This window comes from Chiloscyllium punctatum, chromosome 10, assembly GCF_047496795.1.
Source record: "Chiloscyllium punctatum isolate Juve2018m chromosome 10, sChiPun1.3, whole genome shotgun sequence".
NCBI classification, from domain to species: domain Eukaryota; kingdom Metazoa; phylum Chordata; class Chondrichthyes; order Orectolobiformes; family Hemiscylliidae; genus Chiloscyllium; species Chiloscyllium punctatum.
This window is the reverse complement of record NC_092748.1, coordinates 4,500,697-4,523,440: the sequence shown is the minus strand read 5'-3', so window position 1 is coordinate 4,523,440 and position 22,744 is coordinate 4,500,697. Positions and strand designations below refer to the sequence as shown.

The window sequence follows — 22,744 nt, the reverse complement described above, 5'->3', positions numbered from 1 at the left end:
TTTCTCTCAGCCAGTACGCACTAGAATTCAATTAGTTTTTAATTCTTTCATGGGATATGGTTATCCCTAATTAGGCAAAAGTGAGGACTGCAGATGCTGGAAACCAGAGTTTAGGTTAGAGTGGTGCTGGAACAGCACAGCAGGTCAGGCAGCATCCGAGGAGCAGGAAAATCAACATTTCAGGCAAAAGTCCTTCATCAAGAATCTTTCCTGATGAAGGGCTTTTGCCCGAAACGTCAATTTTCCTGCTTCTCGGATGCTGCCTGACCTGCTGTGCTTTTCCAGCACCACTCTAATCTAAACTCTCATTCCTAATTAGGCTAACATTTATTGAGCACCCTGAATTGCCCTCAAGAAGACGGTGCTAAGCAGCCATCTTGAACCGCTGCACTGGAGATACATTTTCAACGCCAAGAGGGAGGAAGTTCCAAGTCAGCCCAGCTTGTGGCTTGGAACAGAACTTGCAGATAGATAATACTCCCATGTGTTTGTAGCCCCTGACCTTTCCGATGGTAAGGGTCACAGGTTTGGAAGGCACTGTCATAGCAGGACCTGCAGGTTCAACCTCAGCAGGAGCATTATACCCAGTTCTAGGTTCTACACTTAAAAAAAATATGAAGGCATTGGAGCGAGTGCAGAAAAGATTCACACGTGTGGCCCTAGTGAGAAAGAATTTCTGTCACAGAGAATAAAATGAAGTTGACTGTTCTCCTTGGAAAAAGGTGAAAGGAGATGAAGTCATTCAAAAATAGTGAGAGGGCCGGACAGTGCAGATGGAGTCAAAGCTCCCTTTTGGTAGAAGGACCAAGAATGAGAGGACAAATGGTTCTTCTGCCAATGACATGAGAATAAACATTTTCATGTAGAAAGTGGTTAAAACAAGAATATGGTGTGACACTGAATAGTGGAGGCAGGTTCAACCATGACACTCAAGCCGAATTGGGATTACCAACAGGAAAGGAAGAACATGCAGGCTTACAGGGAGGAGAGGAGAATAACAAAAAGCGAATTGCTCATACGGATGGCTAGTATGAGCAAGATGACAAAATATCCTCCTTCATTACTGTAACAACTTTTTGATTCTGTGCATGGATCAACCTTTCAGAGCTTATCAAGAGCAATTAGAGTGATTCGGGATGAAAAGTACCCACAGGGTATCCCTCGTAGATTACCAATGGAGTAACTTGCCAAAACTACAGCTATTTCACTATGAGCCTCTTCAAAGCAGCATGTTGAAGTTAGAGACCAGTGCCACTGATGGAATGCAAACTTGTTGGGATGGCAGTGGAAAGCTGACAGCATCGGTTGATGCTTAGCTTCTAAATAAAAAGCAAAGGATGTCATAAAGCATCTCCCACTGCTTGCAAGTTATATTCTGAGTTGCAGAGATCAAGTTGTGAAAAAGCACAAACACTTGAGTTGAACTAGGATGAGGTTTGGCCATCAGAGACTGACATCAACAAAACAAGGGTTAAAACAAATTGACCTGTAATGGAGGTTTTTTTTTAAAAAAGGAGTAATTTACTAAATCAAATGCCCCTCTCCCCAGATATCTGAGAAATCTACCGACTATCTAATGATGCAATTATTCTGTGATGTTTAACAAAATATGAATCACAAATATTTACCTTTGACATCGTTCATACCAAGATCGGAAAATCCATCATTCAAGTCGATTAACGTTCCTTCAGATTTACACCGAGGGAGTCCACTTGTGTTGGTGGAACGAATTCTCTGGGCTGCCATAATTCCTTTGATTATCAGGTTTAATGCTAGATACAAAGGTCGTTCATCTACAGCAGTTTTTATAAGCCAACGACCAGCTCTTTAACGATTGCAGTTTCACTTGTTATGCTGATCATCTAGGAGATAAATCAATTAACTCTGCATCAGTTCAGGAGATATAGACACTAAAAATGTGCCAAAATTTACCAAATACATTCTTCCAGTCAACTCATGGCTTGCACAGAAATTACTTTCAATTGTAAATTGTTACAAGCAAATGAAAATAGACCATAAATATTCAACTTCCATCACTTCCCTTGAATATGCAAGAATTGGGTTTAGTAAGGTCACTACTGACGCAATAATGGTGTGATCACTTGACAAATCCAGGCGACCTGCATGATATATACAACATTGGCTGAAGGACTACCATCTTAACCAAGAGGCTCAGTGAGGTATCAAAACCTTCACACGTCTTACTCAAACTTGCATAACCCACATAGCAGAGATGAATAGTTACCTTTAGAATGCCCAATAATAAAGACAATGGAGCTAGACTTGGAATAAAAAGTCATTCATACTTCTGCAGCTTGCTTTGTGCAAAAAGAGGGAAAAAGTGACATGGACTGACAACAGCAAGGATACTCAGGCCTCTTCTTTCTCTCAATCTGCTTAAAGCTCAGTAACTAGTTGGTGAAAAGCAACTTGGAACAACAGTAATTTACTGAAAAATCCAAGACACCTGCACCTTTGCCATTACACGGGAAACCATAAAGCAACTGAACAGTTGGATTCAGGTTTCGCTTTTGTATGCAAAGGCTCTTTGAAGAAAAATGTAAACTGCAACTGTCTTTACCCTCTTGGCTGGACCACATACCCTCCCCCACCAGCCTCTTTGTAAGCTCATTCCTTGCGTTTGTACGCTTGATGTCGTTTTCCTTGGTAGAGAGAGTTAGTTATAGGTAATAAAACTGTAAACATGAACACATCAGAATTGGCTCTCCTTTGTTGTTGATCTGGATCATTTCAGCTTCATTGGAGTATGATAGCTACATGTTAAAAAGGAAAACCACTTTTTAAAAAAATTGTTGTGACTGAGAGAGACTAAAAATTAATCTCAAAGAGTCAGTGGACTGTGGAATTCTTTTCACTAGACAGCAGGAAAGGCTGAGTTAAATATTGATTGACAAGAGAGTCAAAGGGTATAGCAGGCAATGCAGTTGCAGCCCAGAATCAGATCAGCCATGATCTTATCGAATGGTGAAGCTGATTTGAGGGACCTATTCCTGCACCCGAATACTCTGTTCGTATGTGAACACAAGATCCATGTGTATGAAATAAGGTTCCAAATGGCTTTTATATCCAACAAGGTTCCCTCTGTTGTCAACAAAGGTACATTAGAAACATCAGAATTTAGAAAAGTCAATATTTCTATGGCACTTACCACAATCTCTCCACATTGTGAAGCTCTTTATAATGTGTCGTCACTGACAATAAAAGCATGATATAAATGCAAATCCCTTTTTTCTATCTATTCATTCTTTTACTGACCCTACATGTTCTAAGTTTAATCTACTTGTTGAACGCCCTTTGAAAATACAGATATATTACCACTGATGGCTCTTGTTACTTTGTCAAAGATAATGCTAGTCAAGGATTACTTGTCCTTTTGAAATCTAATTTCATATATCCAATTTTGAAATCGTAGTCTGTAAATCTTTAAGACTGCAATTCACACCAGATTTATTTCTGGATGGTTTCAAAATTTATGATAACTACAATAAGTTTTATTTATTATAAATGCAGATTAGGCAGAATGCAAACACATTTCAGCCTCGCTAAGCAGAAGGCACACTGGCGGGAAAGATAAGGATATTAAATGTTAGTTGGAAAATTAGAATCAGAGAATGAGGAGAAGGGAAAAGAGAGTACTGTGCTGATTGTGTTAGAAGAATGAGAGGAAGCTTGTGCTGAATATTAATTTCACAATGGACTGGTGCTCATAAATAGACTAGTTCTCGTCTCTTGTCCTATGTAGGAACAGAATCCACCCGTTTTGACATCTGTGAAGGACTTGCCTTTATTATATTTTCAACATATAGCCATTTTATATTCCATCTTTAAATAACAATTCCATTAGTTTTCCTAAGTTCCCAAGACTTCTTCATGCTCCCTCCTTAATGCAGTCATTTCTAATGAATACATTAGCAAAGAATAATGTATAAATGATCATGTTTCCAGCATTTTTTCATAACTTTTTGAAAAAAATGTTTCAATGTAATCCACCCAGACTTCATGGGATTCATACTCACTACATTTGTTTGTTTGTTTATCAACTTGCCATCTCAAAGATTTTGCAAATCTTTTGTTATTTATGTGGCTGTAGAATACTTTACTTGACAACCAAATTTAATAGTTCCACTTTGCCTGCTGTACTGTTTTCTGACTTCATTCCAAACCGTTTATTATTGCCTTAGGACGTCTTTTCCTTTTTGAAGTACTTCATGTGTGCCTTTGTTTAAAAACTTCATTTTAAGTTTCTGCTCTGGACTAAATCAGCAATCCAGGTGAAAATTGTGCCAGTTCTGAGAAGTATTTACTTTCCCTCAAGTTTTGGTACAAACTCAATTGCACAAGTCAAAATGCAAGATCAGCCATAAACCAGTGAAAAATCAGTCAGCATTTTAGAATGTTTTTTAAAAAAATGGACACTTAATTATATTGCGGAAAAAATTTCACAAGTGGGAACCCAATGGAGCTGCAAATGGGTTCATCATTAAAAAAACATTGAAATCAAAGTATCTAGTCACCAGAGAGCAGGTGGAACTTGATTACAGTCCTGAAAATTGCTCTTTAGAAGGATATAAAAGCATTTGCTAGTCCCGTTGGGATACAACCAGCAATTTTTGAATACAAGTTAAGAAAACGATATTTAAAAGTTTTTAAAATAGGTAGCCATTTCTGTCCTCTCACCCAAAGCAACCAATTTAATATTCAGTGCTTGCTTCAAGTGGGCACAACTAACGGAAACCTCAAGTTGTGATGCATTGATCAAGAAGCAGAGCCAGTTTTGGCAATGGACCTGCTTCCAGGACAATGTTTTTTTTCACATCAGAACAAATAAACAAGTAGAACATGCATGGAATGTAACGTGTGCTTAAAATTCTACAAACTTTTGTGCTGGTTTCACCAATTTTGGAAGAACTATGTGGAAACTACAGGCCAACCCATCCAGAATATTGGACTCATGGGTTGTATGATTCTTTTTAATAAGAGAAATATATTTCATCTTAACTCGAATAGCAACTGTTTTAAGAATTTCCACAGCTTGGTCACTTTGTTTGTAAATATTTTTTCCAATTTTGATTCCCCAGCCATTAGCTTCTCCATTTTATTTTGAATTTTGCATGCAATGGTACACAGGCAGTTTATTAAGTTTGCACTGACACCTTTTATACTTCAATTTTCACAAAAAATCTCTTTACACTTCTCGTCTGTGGCAATATTTATTCTTCATTTTCTTCTTGATCTAAGTCCCACATCGAAAGGGTACCTAGGGAGCGAATATGACTCCTCAAAGATCAACAAGGCGGCCTTTGTGTGGAGCCACAAGAGATGGGGGAGATACTAAATGAGTGTTTAGCATTTTGTTTTCTGTGGAGAAGGATATGGAAGATATAGACTGTAGGGAAGTAGATGTTGACATCTTGAAAATGTCGATATTACAGAGCAGGAAGTGCTGGATGTCTTGAAATGCATAAAAGTGGATAAATCCCCAGGACCTGATCAGGTTAACCCTAAAACTCTGTGGGAAGCTAGAGAAGTGATTGCTGGGCCGCTTGCTGAGATATCTGTATCATCGATAGTCACAGGTGAGATGTTGGAAGACTGGAGGTTAGCTAACGTGTGCCACTGTTTAAGAAGGGTGGTAAAGACAAGCCAGGGAACTATAGACCAGTGAGTCTGACGTCAGTGGTGGGCAAGTTGTTGAAGGGAATCCTGAGGGACAGGATGTATATGTATTTGGAAAGGCAAGGACTGATTCGGGATAGTCAACATGGCTTTGTACATGGGAAATCACGTCTCACAAACTTGATCGAGTTTTTTGAAAAAGTAACAGAGGATTGATGAGGGCAGAGTGGTGAACGTGATCAGTATGGACTTCAGTAAGGCATTTGACAAGGTTCCTCATTGGAGACTGGTTAGCAAGGTTAGATTTCATGAAATATAGGGAGAACTAGCCATTTGGATACAGAACTGGCTCAAAGGTAGGTGACAGAGAGTGGTGGTGGAGGGTTGTTTTTCAGACTAGAGGCCTGTGACCAGTGGAATGCCATAAGGATCGGTGCTGGGTCCTCTACTTTTCAGTATTTAGGTAAATGATTTGGATATGGACATAAGAGGTATAGTTAGTAAGTTTGCAGATGACACCAAAATTAGAGGTGTAGTGGACAGCGAAGAAGGTTACCTCAGATTACAACAGGATCTTGATCAGACCAGTGAGCTGAGGAGTGACAGATGGAGTTTAATTTAGATAAATTCGAGGTGCTGCATTTTGGGAAAGCAAATCTTAGCAGGACTTATACACTTAATGCTAAGTTCCTCATGAGGTGTTGCTGATCAAAGAATGCACGTTCATAGCTCCTTGAAAGTGGGGTCGCAGGTAGATAGAATAGGGAAGGCGGTGTTTGGTATGCTTTCCTTTAATGGTCAGAGTAACGAGTACAGGAGTTAGGAGGTCATGTTGTGGTTGTACAGGACATTTGTTAGACTACTTTTGGAATACAGTGTTCATTTTGGGCCTCCCTACTATCGGAAAGATGTTGTGAAACTTGAAAGGGTTCAGAAAAGATTTACAAGGATATTGCCAGGGTTGGAGGATCTGAGCTATAGGGAGAGGCTGAACAGGCTGGGGCTATTTTCCGTGGAGCATCGGAGGCTGAGGGGTGACCTTTTAGAAGTTTATAAAATCATGAGGGGCACGGATAGGATAGTAGATAGACAGACAAGGTCTTTTCCCAGGGTAGGGGAGTCCAAAACTAGAAGAAACAGATTTAAACTGAGAGGGAAAGATTTAAAAAGGGACCTAAGTGGCAACTGGAGGCTGGTACAATTATAGCATTTAAAAGACATCTGGATGGGTACATGAATAGGAAGGGTTTAGAAGAATATGGGCCAAATGCTGGCAAATGGGATTGGGTTAATTTTGGGTATCTGGTCGGCATGGATGAGTTGGACTGAAGGATCTGTTTCCATGTTATACAGCTCTATGGAGAAAGTGAGGACTGCAGATCAGAGTTGAGAGTGTGATGCTGGAAAAGCACAGCAGGTCAGGCAGCACCTGAGGAGCAGGAGGACCCTTCCTGATGAATGGTTTATGCTCGAAACATCGATTCACCTGCTCCTTGGATGCTGCCTGATCAGCTGTGCATTTCCAGCACCATTCTCTCAACTCTGTACAGCTCTGATTCCATAATTAAAATCTTAGAATTTGAAGGCTATGAAGAATGCAACCATAAGGAGATTTAACCCAAATTTGCCAACTTTATCTTGGAGACATTGAGTGACCAGGAACCTTTGAAAGTTAGCGAACAATGGAACAAAAGTCAGGGCTAGATGAAAAGAAGGTTATGAAAATCTAAGGAGGATGATGACGAAAAGAACATTGTAAGTGTGAATGCAATCTTTTGTTAAGCAGTCATGGGAGATGGGCTGGCTAAAAATCTTTGGTGATTTTCTGCAGCACATCTTGGAGTTGGTATGCACTGCTGATATTGAGTGTTGGTGGTACAGGGAATGGATGGTTGTAGGTATGATGCCAATCAAGCAGCCTGCATTCTCCTGCATGGTATCAAGCTTCTTGAATGTTTTTGGAGCTGCACTCAACCAGGCAGGTGGGGAGTATTTCAACATACTCCTGACTTCTGCCTTGTAGATAATGGACAGGCTGTGGGGAGTCAGGTGCTGAGTTAATTGCTGCAGTATTCCTAGCTTTTGACCTGCTCTTATAGCCACTATGTTTATGTGGTGAGGCCAGTTGAGTTTCTGGTCAATTGTAACCCCCAGGATGTTGATAATGGGGGATTCAATGATGCTAATACCATTGAATGTCAAGGGGCAGTGGTTAGATTGCCTCTTAGTGATGGTCACTGTCTTGCATTTGTGGGGCACAAATGTTGCTTGCCACTTGTCAGGCAAGCCCAGAACTTGTTGTATCTCTCCTCAGTATCTGAGTCGTGGTGAATGGTGCTGCACATTGCACAATCGGCTAACATCGCCATTTCTGAGCTTATGATGAAGCAACTGAAGAAGGTTGGGCCGAGGGCACTAACCTGTGGAACTCCTACAGAGATGTCCTGGAGCCGAAATGACTGACCTCCAACAGCCACAGCAAATGTGCCATGTATGACTACACCTAGTACAGAGTTTACCTGCTGATCCCCATTGATTCCAGTTTTCCTAGGGGTCCTTGATGCCACAATCGAATGCAGCCTTGATGTCAAGGGCTGCCACTCTCACCTCAACACTAGAATTCAGCTCTTTTGTCTTTGTTTGAACCAAGGCTGTATTAGACGCGGAGGGTTCCTGGTAGGGACTAGCCACCACTTAGCAGGTTATTGCTGAGCAGGTGCTGCTTGACAACATTGTTGGTGATTGAGAATAGACTGATATGGTGGTATTTGGCAATTTTCTACATTGTCAGAAAGATATTAGTGTTGCGACTCTCCCACCCCAGGAAAGAGACGTTGTCTATTTATCCTAACCATGCCCCTCATGATTTTATAAACCTCGATAAGGTCAGCATTTAGTACTATTAGTGGAATGTCAGGGTCCATAATCTTTGCAGTATCCAGTACCTCCAACCATTTCTTGATACCACGTGGAGTGAACTGAATTGGCCGAAGACTGATATTGGACCACTGGAACAGGGCAAGGTGGATCATCTATACGGCACTTATGGCTGAAGATTTCCACGAATGCTTCAGCTTTGTCTTTCGCATTGGTGCTTTGGGTTCATCTATTAGTGAGAATGGGGATATTCATGGAGATTCGACCTCCAAAGTATTGTTTAAGGTTCCACAACCACTCACGGTCAGATGTGGCAGGACTGCAGAGCTTAAATCTGATGTGTTGGTTGAGAGATCACTTAGCTGTCTTTCACTTGCTGCTTATGCTGTTTGGCATGAAGTAGCCCTGTTTGGTGGCTTCACTAGGTCGACACTTCATCTTCAGGTATGCCTGGTGCTGCTCCTGGCATGCCTTCATGCACTCTCCATTGAACCAGGGTTGATCCCTGGCTTGATGGTAATGGCTGAATGGGAGATACACTGGGACATGAGGTTGCGGACTGCACTATAATATAATTATGCTGCTGCTGCTGACCCACAGCACCTCATGAAGTCTTATGCCCAGTGTTGAGTTGCTAGATGTGTTCGAAGTCTGTCCAATTTAGCACAGTGATAGTGTCACACAACACAATGGAGGGCATTCTCAATGCAAAGGTGGGACTTTGCCTACAGTGGTCATTCTTACAGAAACTGTCATGGAAGGTTATATCTGCAGCCACAGATTGGTAAGGTTGAGGTCAACAATGTTTTTCCCTCACCACCTGCTGCAGACCCAGTCCGTTAGCTATGCCCTTTCAGACCCGATCTGTTCAATCTGTACATTTTGCACCCTTGCCACCCTCGGTGCTTCCTCCAGGTCTTCTTCGAATGAAGGACTGATTCATCCACCAAGGGAAGACAATATGTGGTAATCAAAGGAGGTACCTTTGCCTATGTTTAATCTGAAGTCTTAAGACTTCATGAGAACCAAAGTAAATGTTGAGCTCCTCCATGGCAACTCCTTCCCGATGATATACCACTGTGCACCAGCTCGGTCCTACCGGTGGGACGGGTACATATATAGAGGGATACTTATGGTGATGATGAAAAGTGTGGTCCTGGAAAAGCACGGTCCTGGAAAAGCACAGCAGGTCAGGCAACATCCGAGGAGCAAGAGTGTCGATGTTTTGAGCTTAAGTGATGTCTAGGACATTGTAATGTATGAATCCATGAGTACAACTGTCAGGCTGTTGCTTGACTAGCCTGTGAGACAGCTCTCCCAAATTTGGGAAAGCTTGAGATGGATGGATAGCAGAGAAACAACAGGAAGACAGGCTCAGTGTTAGGTCAGTGGGAGCTTAAGGCTGATGAAGGGCTTTTGCCCGAAACGTTGATTTCGCTGCTCGTTGGATGCTGCCTGAACTGCTGTGCTCTTCCAGCACCACTAATCCAGTATTTGATTTTCAGCATCTGCAGTCATTGTTTTTACCCATTGGGAGCTTAAGGCAAGCTTAGTTTCCTGGGAAGAGTTCAATGGTAAAGAGAGGTGGAGGTGTAGAGACAACAGAACACTGTCTCAATCTTAACATGAAAGTATCCATCCCAGGGCTTCCTTGCAAATGCAGTCAAGCAGCTAGGATTTGGAACTTTGAAAATGCAGCTCCAAGTGATTTTACTCCCAAGTTGGACTAAGGAGGATTGGAAAGTAATGAGAGATAAAGGACATGATTAGATTCACTACAGTGTGGAAACAGGCCCTTCGGCCCACACCGACCCTCTGAAGAGTAACCCACCCAGACACATTTCCCTCTGACGATAGCACCGAACACTACGGGCAATTTAGCATGGCCAATTCACCTGACCTGCACATCTTTAGACTGTGGGAGGAAACCCACGCAGACACGGGGAGAATGCGCAAACTCCACACAGACAGTTGTCCGAGGCTAGAATCAAACCTAGAACCTTGGTGCTGTGAGGCAGCAGTGCTAACCACTGAGCCACCGTGCCAGGGATAGCCTTCTGACTGACAGCACAAGTTAAAGGCCACAATAAATGACATGGATGTGAGTACGTTCAGGAGAATTTCTCTGAAAGGACAAGGTAACTGCTGATTCAGAACAGAGGGGGCAACTTAAAACAATTGGGTGATTGTAATTACTGAGGATGAGCAGTAGTTTAATAAGAAAGGTGAGAACGAACAATGTAGGATAAAATTAAAACTCACCCAATACCAGGTTAGAGCTGAAAATGTGTTGCTGGAAAAGCGCAGCAGGTCAGGCAGCATCCAAGGAGCAGGAATCCTGAAGAAGGGCTTATGCCCTAAATGTCGATTCTCCTGCTCCTTGGATGCTGCCTGACCTGCTGCACTTTTCCAGCAACACATTTTCAGCTCTGATCTCTAGCATCTGCAGTCCTCACTTTCTCCCCAATACCAGGTTAGAGTCCAGCAGGTTTATTTTGAAGTACATACTTTTGAGGCTCTGCTCCTTCGTCACGGGCAGGAATGTAAGACACAGAATTTATAGTAAAAGTTCCAAGTGTCATACAACTGATGCAACACCTACACACAACATAGGATGAGATTGGGATGGTAATGAGTCTGTGTTTCAAGAGGGGACTAGAGCAGTGGGACGAATGCAGAGATTAGAAACATGGGCATGAAACTCATGACACAGGGTGGGAAGAATTCTTAAACGTGGAGAAACCTGAAGGTGAATTAAAGTAGGGGTGTTGCATACTGTAATGCTGTGGGAGACAGAAATAATACGTAGCACCAACAGTCCAACTATCTACAACCAAATTAAAATGACGAACTAGGACATGCACTATGAGAAAAAGAAATTCTGTTCACCCCACAACTGGCCATTGTAATTACTTGAATTAGTCTAATGAATTACCATAACATAAAATCCCTTTCTAAAGTCAAAATATTCCCTGTTTACACTGATAATTGAAGGGTGTGACAGATCTTTCACCTGACCTTGTATCACCAGTATAAACATATTCAACACTGACAGAAAACCAATCCAGGACAAACCAAATCAAACCTCAAGAGCAGACTTCACATCTGAAACAATTCCGAGACAATATAGTGTAAACAAACACAGCTGTATGATTCTGCTGTAGCCTGATGTACAATGCAAGAAAATAACATTTCAGCAACCTTGCATTCATATGTTCAGAGAGAAAAAAAGTAATGGCTAAATGAGTTTTACTCAGTCTTTCAATGCAATTTCAATTCCTCAGTTTCTTGAATGCATAAACTAATTCGGGTGATGATATAATTCATAAACACGGGCAGAGACATTTACAAACACAACGTTGGGTTGAAACACAATTTCTTTGGTCGTTGAATACATTTAATTCCATGCCAAATAGTGCTCACTGAAACTGTACCCATGTCAGACTAGTCTTTCAAGCATCAAAGCACTGTTTATTTTACTATATGTCTTATGCTTTGCACAACTTTGCACTTTTAAATCTTCTTTGAAAAACATTTCTCTTACGTCTTCTAGTACTTTTTTTTCAGTTTTCAAAGAGGGAGAGGCTGAATAGGCTGGGGCTGTTTTCTCTGGAGCATCAGAGGTTGAGGGTGACCTTATAGAAGTTTATAAAATCGTAAGGGGCGAGGATAGGATAAATAGATACGATCTTTTCCCTAAGTTTGGTGAGTCCGGAACTAGAAGGCATAGGTTTAGGGCGAGAGAGAAAAGATTTAGAAAGGGACCTAAGGGGCAACTTTTTCACGCAGAGGGTGGTCCGTGTATGGAATGAGCTGCCAGAGGAAGCGGTGGAGGCTGGTACAATTACAACATTTAAAAGGCATCTGGATGGGGATATGAATAGGAAGAGTTTAGAGGAATATGGGCCAAATGCTGGCAAATGGGACTAGATGCATTCAGGATATCTGGCCGGCATGGATGAATTGGACTGAAGGGTCTGTTTCCATGCTGTACATCTTTATGATTCAATGACTCTAGTGGAATACAACATTTTGAAGTAATCATAGAAATGTACAGAACAGAGAGGGGCCATTCAGCCCCTCATGACTGTACCAGCAGACAAGTAACCATCCAACCTAATCCCAGTTTCCAGTTCTTGGTTGCTAACCCTACAGTTTACAACACTTAAGTGCATATCCACGTGCTTATTAAATATACAGAATATTGTCTGCCTCTAACAGACATTGAGTTCCAGATCCCCATAAATCAATTTCAAATTATACAGGCCACAAATCTAACTTCTCAAGGAATGGTGTCATTTGATATTCAACAGCAAAAAAAAACACCTGAAAACTTTGGTGAGGTGAAGTAACCGGAGGCAAGAGATCAAATTGATCATTCACTAGTCAGCTTGGACATGTAATGGGTAACATTACATAACATGGAGAAAGTGAGGGCTGCAGATGCTGGAGACCAGAGTTGAAAAATGTGGTGCTGGAAAAACACAGCAGGCCAGGCAGCATCCGAGGAGCAGGAGAATCGACGTTTCGAGCATAAGCCCTTCTTCCTGATTCTCCTGCTCCATGGATGCTGCCTGGCCTGCTGTGTTTTTCCAGCACCACATTTTTCAACATTACATAACATCTCAGCCTAGTATAAATACTTCCCTATTTCTCCCTTTTTTTTAGCTTTGACAAAGAGTCAGTTATACTCGAAACTTCAGCTCTTTTCTCTCCTTATAGATGCTGCCAGACCTGCTGAGATTTTGGTTTCAGATTCGAGCATTCGCAGTTATTTGCTTTTAACATTACTTCCATAGATTTGATTAGGTTATGGGAGAGCCAACACTGTACTGAAACAAATCTTCCAACTTTCAGCTGATAAATGTGCTGGCTCAGATTGAAACAGTTGTTGGCCAAGCAGGACATGGAGCTTGAAAATAAAACACTGGAGTTTCTTTTGTCACTTTAGAGACTCCCCATTTGAGTGGTCATTTCATCATAACAGTACAACTTACTGCAGGACTCCTCCCTGATTTCATGCAATGGTACAATCACAGACAGATCCTTCTAGCAAGTACAAAGTGATCAAAGAGTAAAGAAACCTTACTATAATTGTGCACATTACATCTGGCCATGCCTGGTGTAATGGAGTTCTTGAAGTAAGAATCCTTGTCAGAGGGACAGTGAAGCAAAGATTTACAAGACTGGTTCCTGGTAAAACAGGGTTGTTTTGTGCAAAACTGACAGGACTCAATTCCCAGGGATTTGGAGGAATGAGAAGAGTTCTTAAAACATATTCTTAAGCGGTAAGACATAGTAGATAGAAATGAGGTCAGTCTCAGAATAAGCAGCATGCAATTTAAGACTGAGATGAGAGGAAATTTCTTCAAAGAGTTGTAACTATTCAAAACTGTCTACCTGAAAGCAGTAGATGCTCAGTCATCGAGTACACTGTGATGGAGATCAAAAATTTGTGGGTACTAAGGGAACCAAGGGATATGGGACAGTGCAGAAAGGTGAAGTTAAGGCAGAAGATAATCTTACTGAAAGGTACAGCAGGTTCAAGAGGACCATATGACTGAACAGCCCTGACTGTTTAGGCTCTTATGATTTGTATGAAAGACAAGTATTGGCCGGGACACAACATAGTGGAAAGCATCTAACCAAAGTGATGCCATGTCTTTCCTACAATGCGCATAACCCACCAGTAATTTCTGAAAGAAAGACTTTACTTATCCATTTCTGTTCCTTCTGTGCATTCTTTCTCATGGTCAAGAACTCCTTGACAACCCATGCAGTTGTGATGCAGAGGAGAAAGCTATGAGGGATGGAAGCTGCATGCAGCTAAGTGCCATTTCAATCGTGTGGTCACATTGTAATATAGTAATACAAAGTACAAGAAGGAAAGGTTTTTAGAAACTGAAATCTAATGTTTAATTCTTGCAACAGTTGCCTTAGGAACCAAAAGACACTGCTGGCTCACATCTATCTCCTTCAGAACAAGTCACTTGTATTTACTTGCACATTGACAACATGCCAGCAGTAAACTCAAACCCATGGTCAGTCAATGGGTTCTTTCAACAGCAAGATACAGGAACAAAATTCATCTGTTTTTACATTATCTGGAGAGGTTTGATTCTTCCTTCGAGGCAGATTACCAGCTGTTACACATTGCATTTGTTCCTGACATTGAGCAGTCCCGTTCTCTTGAAGGGTATTTGCTACAACAATGTATTGCATGCCACTATCCTGCTCCAGGAGGTCTGTGGTGTTAACCTTATTGACATGCGCCTGCAATTCAGCACCCACTCCAATGACACGGGCATGTGTGCAATTGCTGACATCAATGACAGGTTCATACTTGTTGCCTCCCTGAGCATGTGACGCGGTGGTCCTGCAACTGCCCTGTCTGCTGTCCCACTTCCAACCTCTGTCTCCTTTTCTCATGCAAACAACTGAATAGAAATCCTTTCCTCAGCTGTATTCTCAGTAGGGGTGACATGTTAGCTCAGTGGTTAGCACTGCTGCCTCACAGCACCAGAGACCTGGCTTCAATTCCCATCTTGGGCAACTGTTTGTTTGAACATTCTTCCCATGTCTGCGTGGGTTTCCTCCGCGTGCTCCGGTTTTCTCCCACAGACCAAAGATGGGCGGCACGGTGGCTCAGTGGTTAGCACGGCTGCCTCACAGCGCCAGAGACCCGGGTTCAATTCCCGCCTCAGGCGACTCTCTGTGTGGAGTTTGCACATTCTCCCCGTGTCTGCGTGGGTTTCCTCCGGGTGCTTCGGTTTCCTCCCACAGTCCAAAGATGTGCAGGTCAGGTGAATTGGCCATGCTAAATTGTCCGTAGCGTTAGGTAAGGGGTAGATGTAGGGGTATGGGTGGGTTGCGCTTCGGCGGGGCGGTATGGACTTGTTGGGCCGAAGGGCCTGTTTCCACACTGTAAGTAATCTAATCTAATCTAAAAAAAATGTGCAGGTCAGGTGAATTGGCCACGCTAAATTGCTCATAGTGTTAGGTGCATTAGTCAGAGGTAAAAATAGGGGGGTGGGTTTCTCTTCGGAGGGTCAGTGTGGACTTGTTGGGCTGAAGGGCCTGTTTCCACACTGTAGGGAATCTAATCTAGCCTAACCTACTGCACCGCTAGCTGTAGTGTCACAGACTCTTCAACTGCATGAGCAGCACGTGCTGTGCCCCAGTAGTCGTGGGGGCAGCAGATAACAAGCTACTCATTTAATTTGTTCCTCCAAGAGACCAGGTTCACACCTTCATCTGGGAACTGCATCAGTGTATCCCAGCTTCAGCAGCATCGGTTTCCATATCTGGGCTCAGCAAAGTGTACAACAAACCAAGGTGTCATGATTCAAAAAAAAAAGTAAAATCACTTCCCCTCCCCTGCTCCAAGGTTTTTGTCTCAGAACTGCTGATTCTTAGGCGGTGGTCCGTGTATGGAATGAGCTGCCAAAGGAAGTGGTGGAGGGCGGTACAATTGCAACATTTAAAAGGCATTTGGATGCGTATATGAATAGGAAGGGTTTGGAAGGATATGGGCTGGGTGCTGGCTGGTGGTGGGATACCTGGTCGGCATGAACAGGTTGGAGCGAAGGGTCTGTTTCCATGCTGTACATCTATGACTTGTACTGACTCCAGTGATTAAGCTCTGCTTTCGAAGTTTCACGGCTGAGATGGAACATGTCCTCTGACCGATATCCACACATCCCAGAAGTCAGCATGGAATACATGGTGATTGGATTCCCACCAAGCCCTGTTTTTTATTGAGCAGAAACCAATTGAGGCAACCTAGTTAGCTACCTCGAATTTCTGGAATCAAATAGCATAGTCTGAAAAAAAACAAACTCATAACAGCACTCTGGCAGCAGTGTCTTCTCCAACAAATCATGAGTTTGAGGCATTAATCATTTACCAAGTTGTTTTGAGTTCAACAGCACCCCACAACTTAGGCATTTCACATTCCAATCTTTTTCCAGAAAGACTGAAGCGTCAGAAATCAGCAGAAAGAAACAGGATTCAGTTCACAGAATCCTCTGTTAAGAAACCCATCATTGGCTCTCATATCTGAGAAATATTTCTGTTGTTTTCCAAATTAACTTAGCCAAAGGGTATAATACAATAGGAGCAGCTTACAGTTTTCTGACCATAATTGATAGGATTTGGGTAGTTCCAAAGCCAAAAAGTCAAATGCTTACAACATGTTGATGTCCTTTGCCTGTAGGCAAATGTTCTCAGCTACAGTCCTCTGCTCCAGCCAAGCTAATTTTCCTGGGTCAATCTATAGCACTTAATCACTGACATCGATAATGGAATCACACTCCCAATTAGCAAAAAAAAAGGGAAAAAAACATGCACTTTTAACGCAGGAGCCACATATTCTATTTGGGGCTGCTAAAATCCTTATGAAAGCAGGCATGCTTGCACACAGGATTGTGTTTCTTCCTACCCTACTTAAATACGCTGAGTTGAACCCAACCTTAAACGAATAAAGTTTACTGTGCTTTCTAGATCCTTCCAGGTCTAGCTGAGCACTGGTAAGGATAACAGTCAAGAAGAAAAAGATAAAACAACACACAGTTTCCCACTGCAGTTCACTATCCAGTGAATAGCAAGTTTACTGTCAGTAGCTGCAGCTTTGCAAGGGCTGGGTTCTCAATACTGTTACATGGCAGCAGTGCTCAGTGGAACAGAAATATATTGACATGGGTGCACATTACTAAAAACAGCAACAAACCCCACTGTCCCTACCACCTTTCATCCAAAAGGCGCTGACTCATGCTGACTGTGCAAAGCATCAGGAGGTGCTATTCCACAGAGGACCACAACTGAGACAGAACTTGTCTTCACCAGACATCCACACCTTCCAAGTGGTGTCATGGCAACAACGCTGACTCTCCTCACCCTAGCCTGGGGACTAATACAGAAAAGCAAACAAAAAAATTTGCATGACTCCAAGGGAAAGAGTAGGCTGGTAGGGCTGATCAAATATCTTTTCTCTTTGAGGTGACAAAGGCACAGGAAGTCAAATGACCTTCCTTTCTGTCTTGTACAATTGCATATTTAGGTTTGGCTGCACTTCTCCCGTTTCCCCACACTACCCCCCGACCCCCTTACTTTAATAGCTAGGTGAGGTTTGGACAGTGAAGTGAGGGATCTTGAAGAGCCAACCACCCAACAACCCTTCAACAACGTCTTTGTGGTGGAAATCAAGAATTAGAGATATTTTAAAAATTCCGCACTGAACACTCCATGTTCATGGGGATGGGTTGTTCCTTCAAAACTAGACTGTAACAAAAAAAAGAGAGGTCGTATTTGGGAAAGATGTTGTAATACTGCCGCTGTGCTAGTCTTCAACAAAACTACACAACAATGACCACACATGTAAGGGAGCAGCCATGACAGCCACCATTTTGCATCTTTCTTTAGCATAAATAATCCATCCTCACATCAGACCCACAGGCAACTGTGTGAGGAAGTTCCAGAAAAATCAGATTCTATCACCTGGTGGCCACCACGCACACACCCAGTGCAATCTAGACTTGGAAAACACGCATACAAGAAATAATTCACTGTAGACTTCAAAATTAAAGAAACAAGTTGTTCCTAAATACTGCCAATAAATTGTGAGGTCTAGGAGACGTGGGGATGGAGCACAGCAGGGAAGGTGCCCAGGAACAGAGATGATCACAATGCCATTGGCAGGCACTGAAAATTATGAAAAAGAATGAGGGTTAGAATACTGGCTTTTAAAACAAGAAAACTAAGTCATGCTTCAACAATACAAAGCCATGATCAGACCACACTCAGTAAGTAAAGTGTTTATTTCTGGGCATCTCAGGGCATGGAGGGACGATAGTGTACATTTATCAGAATAATATCTGGACACCAAGGGCTAAATTACAAGGAGAGACTACTGCACATAAACCAAGATTGCAGACTCTGGAATTTTGAAGGTGATGGGATGACTTGACATTAAGGCAAACTGAGGACAGCCAGACAGAAAATATTTTCACAGGCTGGGCAGCTTTAGGAATGAGCTTCACAAACTTTATTCGCACCGCGACATCTTTTGATGCTTGAAAATCGTCATGACCACCTCAATGAGGACTGAGACACTGGTATGCAGCTCGGAGGGGTGGGACAAGGGGGGTGCAGATGAATGTGGGGGCCAAATAGAGGGGGAGCACAGCACTTATAAGTTGAAGAGAACTCTACAGTAGCTATTGCTGCCTCAAAATTAACACCCAAATTTCAGTTTTATGGCACCAGCACTTTTGGAAGCTCTGGTTTTGAACTAAAAGCATAGTTTAAATATTGGAGCTAAATCATTCAGGAACAAATGGAGAAAAACTTCTATATGCTACTGCCGGTAATAAGTTTCAAACTCCCTTTCCAAATAACAAATGGTGCTTGACAATTTTTTTTTAAGGGTGTCACTGGCTAGACCCACATGTATTGACCGCCCTGTGGGCAATTAGGGATAGGCAAGTCAACCACATTGCGATGAGTCTGGAGTCAAATGTAGGCTAGACCAGATAAGGATAGCAATTTCCTTCCCTAAAGGACATTCACGAACCAGATGGGTATTTTTTTCCTGACTATTCACAATGGATTCAATGGTCGTCATTAGATTCTTATTTCCAGATTTTTATTGAATTCAAATTCCATCATCCACCATGGCAGGATTTCAACTCAGGATATTACCTTGGTCACTGGATTAACAGTCTAGCCATAATACCACCAGACCATTGCCTCCCTGTATTGTTAATTTGAAATCTGAGACAAGCTGATTTTTGTTAACCCAGAATATTGAGATATGTGTGACAAAATGTACACCGAGTTTGGTCACAGATCAGTCAAGATCTTATTAAATGTCAGCAAAACAGGATGCAGAGGCTGAATGGCCTTCTTCTGTTCCTACTTCCAGCTTCTGGTAGCACTGTACCACTTTGCTTTCTGGAATTATGCCAATATAAAATCCATTGCATGAACACAGATACAGAAAAAAGGGCAAATGCAGATCAAATTTCCCTGCTTGAACACCTATTTGCACATTGAATAAAATTAAATGGTGGGGGAGTCAGTAGGATTTGATCGACACAAGGTAGTATTACAATTCTTTGTGACCTTATTCATGGCCTTTTATCCTTCTGTACTTCTGGCATTATTGTCATGTTCTCTTGGCTACAATCACGTCCAAACAGCTTTGTTGAGAACAAGCAAATTGACATTGATGTACTTGCTGGTAAGGATCCAGTACAAATGTATGTTGTCCACAGCCTGAAAGCAGCTGCTTCAAAACCCACGGCAAAAAACAAGAGATGCCTCAATATAGGGACTGTAATGGCAGGAAAAGAGGAGTGGTGAAACTGAAGTCAGCCTGTCTCTGCCTCAACTATTAATTACCATTCTTTTTCTGTATAAAAAGCTGCCCTCCTCCCCCAATTTTTAAAAAAAAATTTATAAACTAAACAGAATCCAAATCGAAACTGGCTGGAAAATTTACAATCACTTGAGAATGAACGGGTGCCATTAGAAAGACTGGTCTAGCACTAATGGATATTCAGACATGACATTTACAGGATGATACCTCACTGTGCTTTTGAAACCAAACCAGAGTGACCCACTGCAGCTCCAATTAACATTTTAACAACTGAAAAGGTGGCAATGCTCAGAGTAGGCAGTTTTACACACACAGCACGCTGCAATTCCGATGTCACAATATTGAAATGTGGCACCTTGCTTATATCACTCAAAACAAAATAAGGGGCCATCGTTGACCCAAAATACTCCACTTATTGTGGTTTGACCTGCTCACTATTTTCAACACACTCTGCTTTTATCTCAGATTTCCCAACAACTGCATGTTTTGTTTTCATATCACTCAGACTATTGATGTATGTAATGCTAAAATTACTATTCTATACCCCCTGCTTTCCTTGGACACAGTCCCAATAGGGGCCGATCCCATGTTTAGGTAGCTGCCAGCCACTCAGTAGGATACAGATTTCAGAGCCTGAGCTCACAGAGTTCATTAGAAGTTTTGGGAATCACTACTTTCTCCTTCTGATCACAAGCACAGAACACAAGGCAAGAGCAAAGTGACAAACTGTGACATCCAGCAAGTCCAACCTCACTAACACAGCGGCATCAAACAGCTGATATTTTCTGAGGAAGGGTCACTCGGTCCTAAACGTTAACTCTGATTTCTCTCCATAGATGCTGCTCGACCTGCTGAGCTTTTCCAGCAATTTCCGTTTTTGTTTCTCTGATATCTTCTTTTTTCTCAACACCCCACTCCAACCTACTCCAGTGTTTGTGATCACAAAAGGTCAAGGCAATTCCCACCTCAAAGAATCAAAACTGATTTAAATTGCATTGCAATGCGTGGCAGTGCAATGCTGGCCTGTACATTCTGACAGAAACAGGCTAAATTAAGTTTGTAGGTTAGAAAATTAAGACCCCAGGTAGCTTTCTCTTTTCAGGATAGTGTACCCTCTTGTCAAACTCTGTGAGTATCAGCTACACGCTATGAAGGAACACAGACAGCACCATGAACAGATCTGTTTCCGTATGGGTGGCCAACACATTCCAACTGCATCTGTTAACCATGAGAGAGATTTATTGCAACAAACTGAAAAGTATGTTTAAACCCAACTCCATTGGACGATAAAAATAAATTCATTTTGAATTTTGAAAAAAAAGTCACAAAAACTGTAACTCTCCACAATTGGAACAAGGACAAGCCAAATGCATCACTGGAAATGCACATTACATTTATAAGCCAAATTAACATTGGTTAAAAATTTGCTACACTTAATGAATTATTAGCTGTACTAAAAATAAAACTGAAGGGCACATATTAATTACCATAATGTGTGGAAGGGTGGCAGGGTTCAAGAACATATTTGAGTGCTGGGCATGAAGGATACTGCACCCTATTTTCAACATCTAATAAATCCTGGAGAACAGTGGAATTATAGTTCAGTCAGAGGTCCATTCACTTGTACAAAGTTTAAAATGAGGCCTAGGAACCGGTCACAGCTCAGTGCTATCTGCCTTAGCTTGTACTACGACAATGGAGGCAGCATAAATTCCTAGCCAGCTTTCAGCAAAGTGGGAACAGTGGCAAATTCAGACTCACCATCTGAGGGCAACATAATCAGTGGTCAGCTTTTCGTAGAATGAATCCCCTCACTTTCCCCCTTCCCACATTGATCCTCACCCCACTCCCTTCTGAATCCCTCATCAATTCCACTCCCTCTCATCCTCCATGCACCTCTCACTCTTCTGAGAGAGGATCCCCCCTTCCCAACTGTTCCTCTCCCCAGTGCATACATTTCCCCCCCCATTCACCCCCCTCCCCAGTGCAACTCACCCCCCACCATTCACCCCCCTCTCCCCCCACCATTCACTCCTCTCCTCAGACTACGCTCCCCATTCGACTGACCCCATCCCACGTCCGCACTTTTCTCCCTGTCTTTAACGCACCTGTCTGCACCCTCACTCCCCCTCTCACCCTTCACCACTGCTCCCACTCTCCACTGCCCCTAACCCCCCAACAACCCTCCCTTCCCATGTTCCCACCCCATCTTCAATTCTCACCCCGACTCTCCACTCGGTCTCCTCCTCAGCCCCTTCACCACCTCCCCTCTCTCTTTTCACCTTCCATGTCTCCGACCCACTCGGTGTCCCTCCCCCTCTTCATTTCAGCTCCTCTTTCGCTCTCCCTGTTGCCTCAATCTCTCTCTCCCTTCACGGTTTTCTCACACACAAAGTACAGGGAGGGGGGTGGGGGAAATATAGAAACTCCCACCTGGAGCTCCCGATCCATTTTTCGGGTTGGAGTTGCCCGGCAGCCTGTTGCAATTCCCCCCCTGAAGCTGGATACAATGTTAAGACTGAAAACAGTCACAATGTATCCCCGAAGACTGTCAGCGCTCCCTCCCGCCTGATCGACACAACCAGCAAGCACTGTGCGCGGCCCCGAGGCGCGCTGCCGGCGCCACCAACACAATGGAGAGGCGTCGCGCGCGGCCCCGAGGCGCGCCCACGCTTCCCCCGGGGCCGGTTTGAAAATGGGTCTTCCAGGTTCCCTGCAGTAGTGAAGGCAGCACAGTAGAGCAGGGCTGAGTTACTTTGCAAAGAGAATGCTTTTCAGACACATCCCAGCTCCCACTCCCTCTGTCTAAAACTTCCCTTCCTCTCTCCAAAACACTGGTATCGAACGTACCAG

The 22,744-nt window shown here is 42.7% G+C and overlaps 1 protein-coding gene across 3 annotated transcripts in view; it reads right to left on the bottom strand.

Annotated features, from left to right (window-relative positions):
• The window catches only part of LOC140481833 (SH3 domain-binding protein 4-like), a 61,948-nt gene extending 39,452 nt beyond the window's left edge, over window positions 1-22,496 (bottom strand). Inside the window, exons 1-2 of one of the 3 annotated variants that reach the window (XM_072578361.1) lie at window positions 22,325-22,496; window positions 1,629-1,862 (exon numbers count right to left, since the gene is read on the bottom strand). In XM_072578361.1, the coding sequence (XP_072434462.1) occupies window positions 1,629-1,746 (118 nt within the window). In that variant the 5' untranslated portion in view covers window positions 1,747-1,862; window positions 22,325-22,496. Of the gene's footprint in view, window positions 1-1,628; window positions 1,863-21,652; window positions 21,738-22,324 lie in introns of those variants that run through there. The other 2 variants (XM_072578362.1, XM_072578364.1) reach the window with 2 other exon arrangements.
• Between the last annotated feature and the right edge of the window lie 248 nt (window positions 22,497-22,744).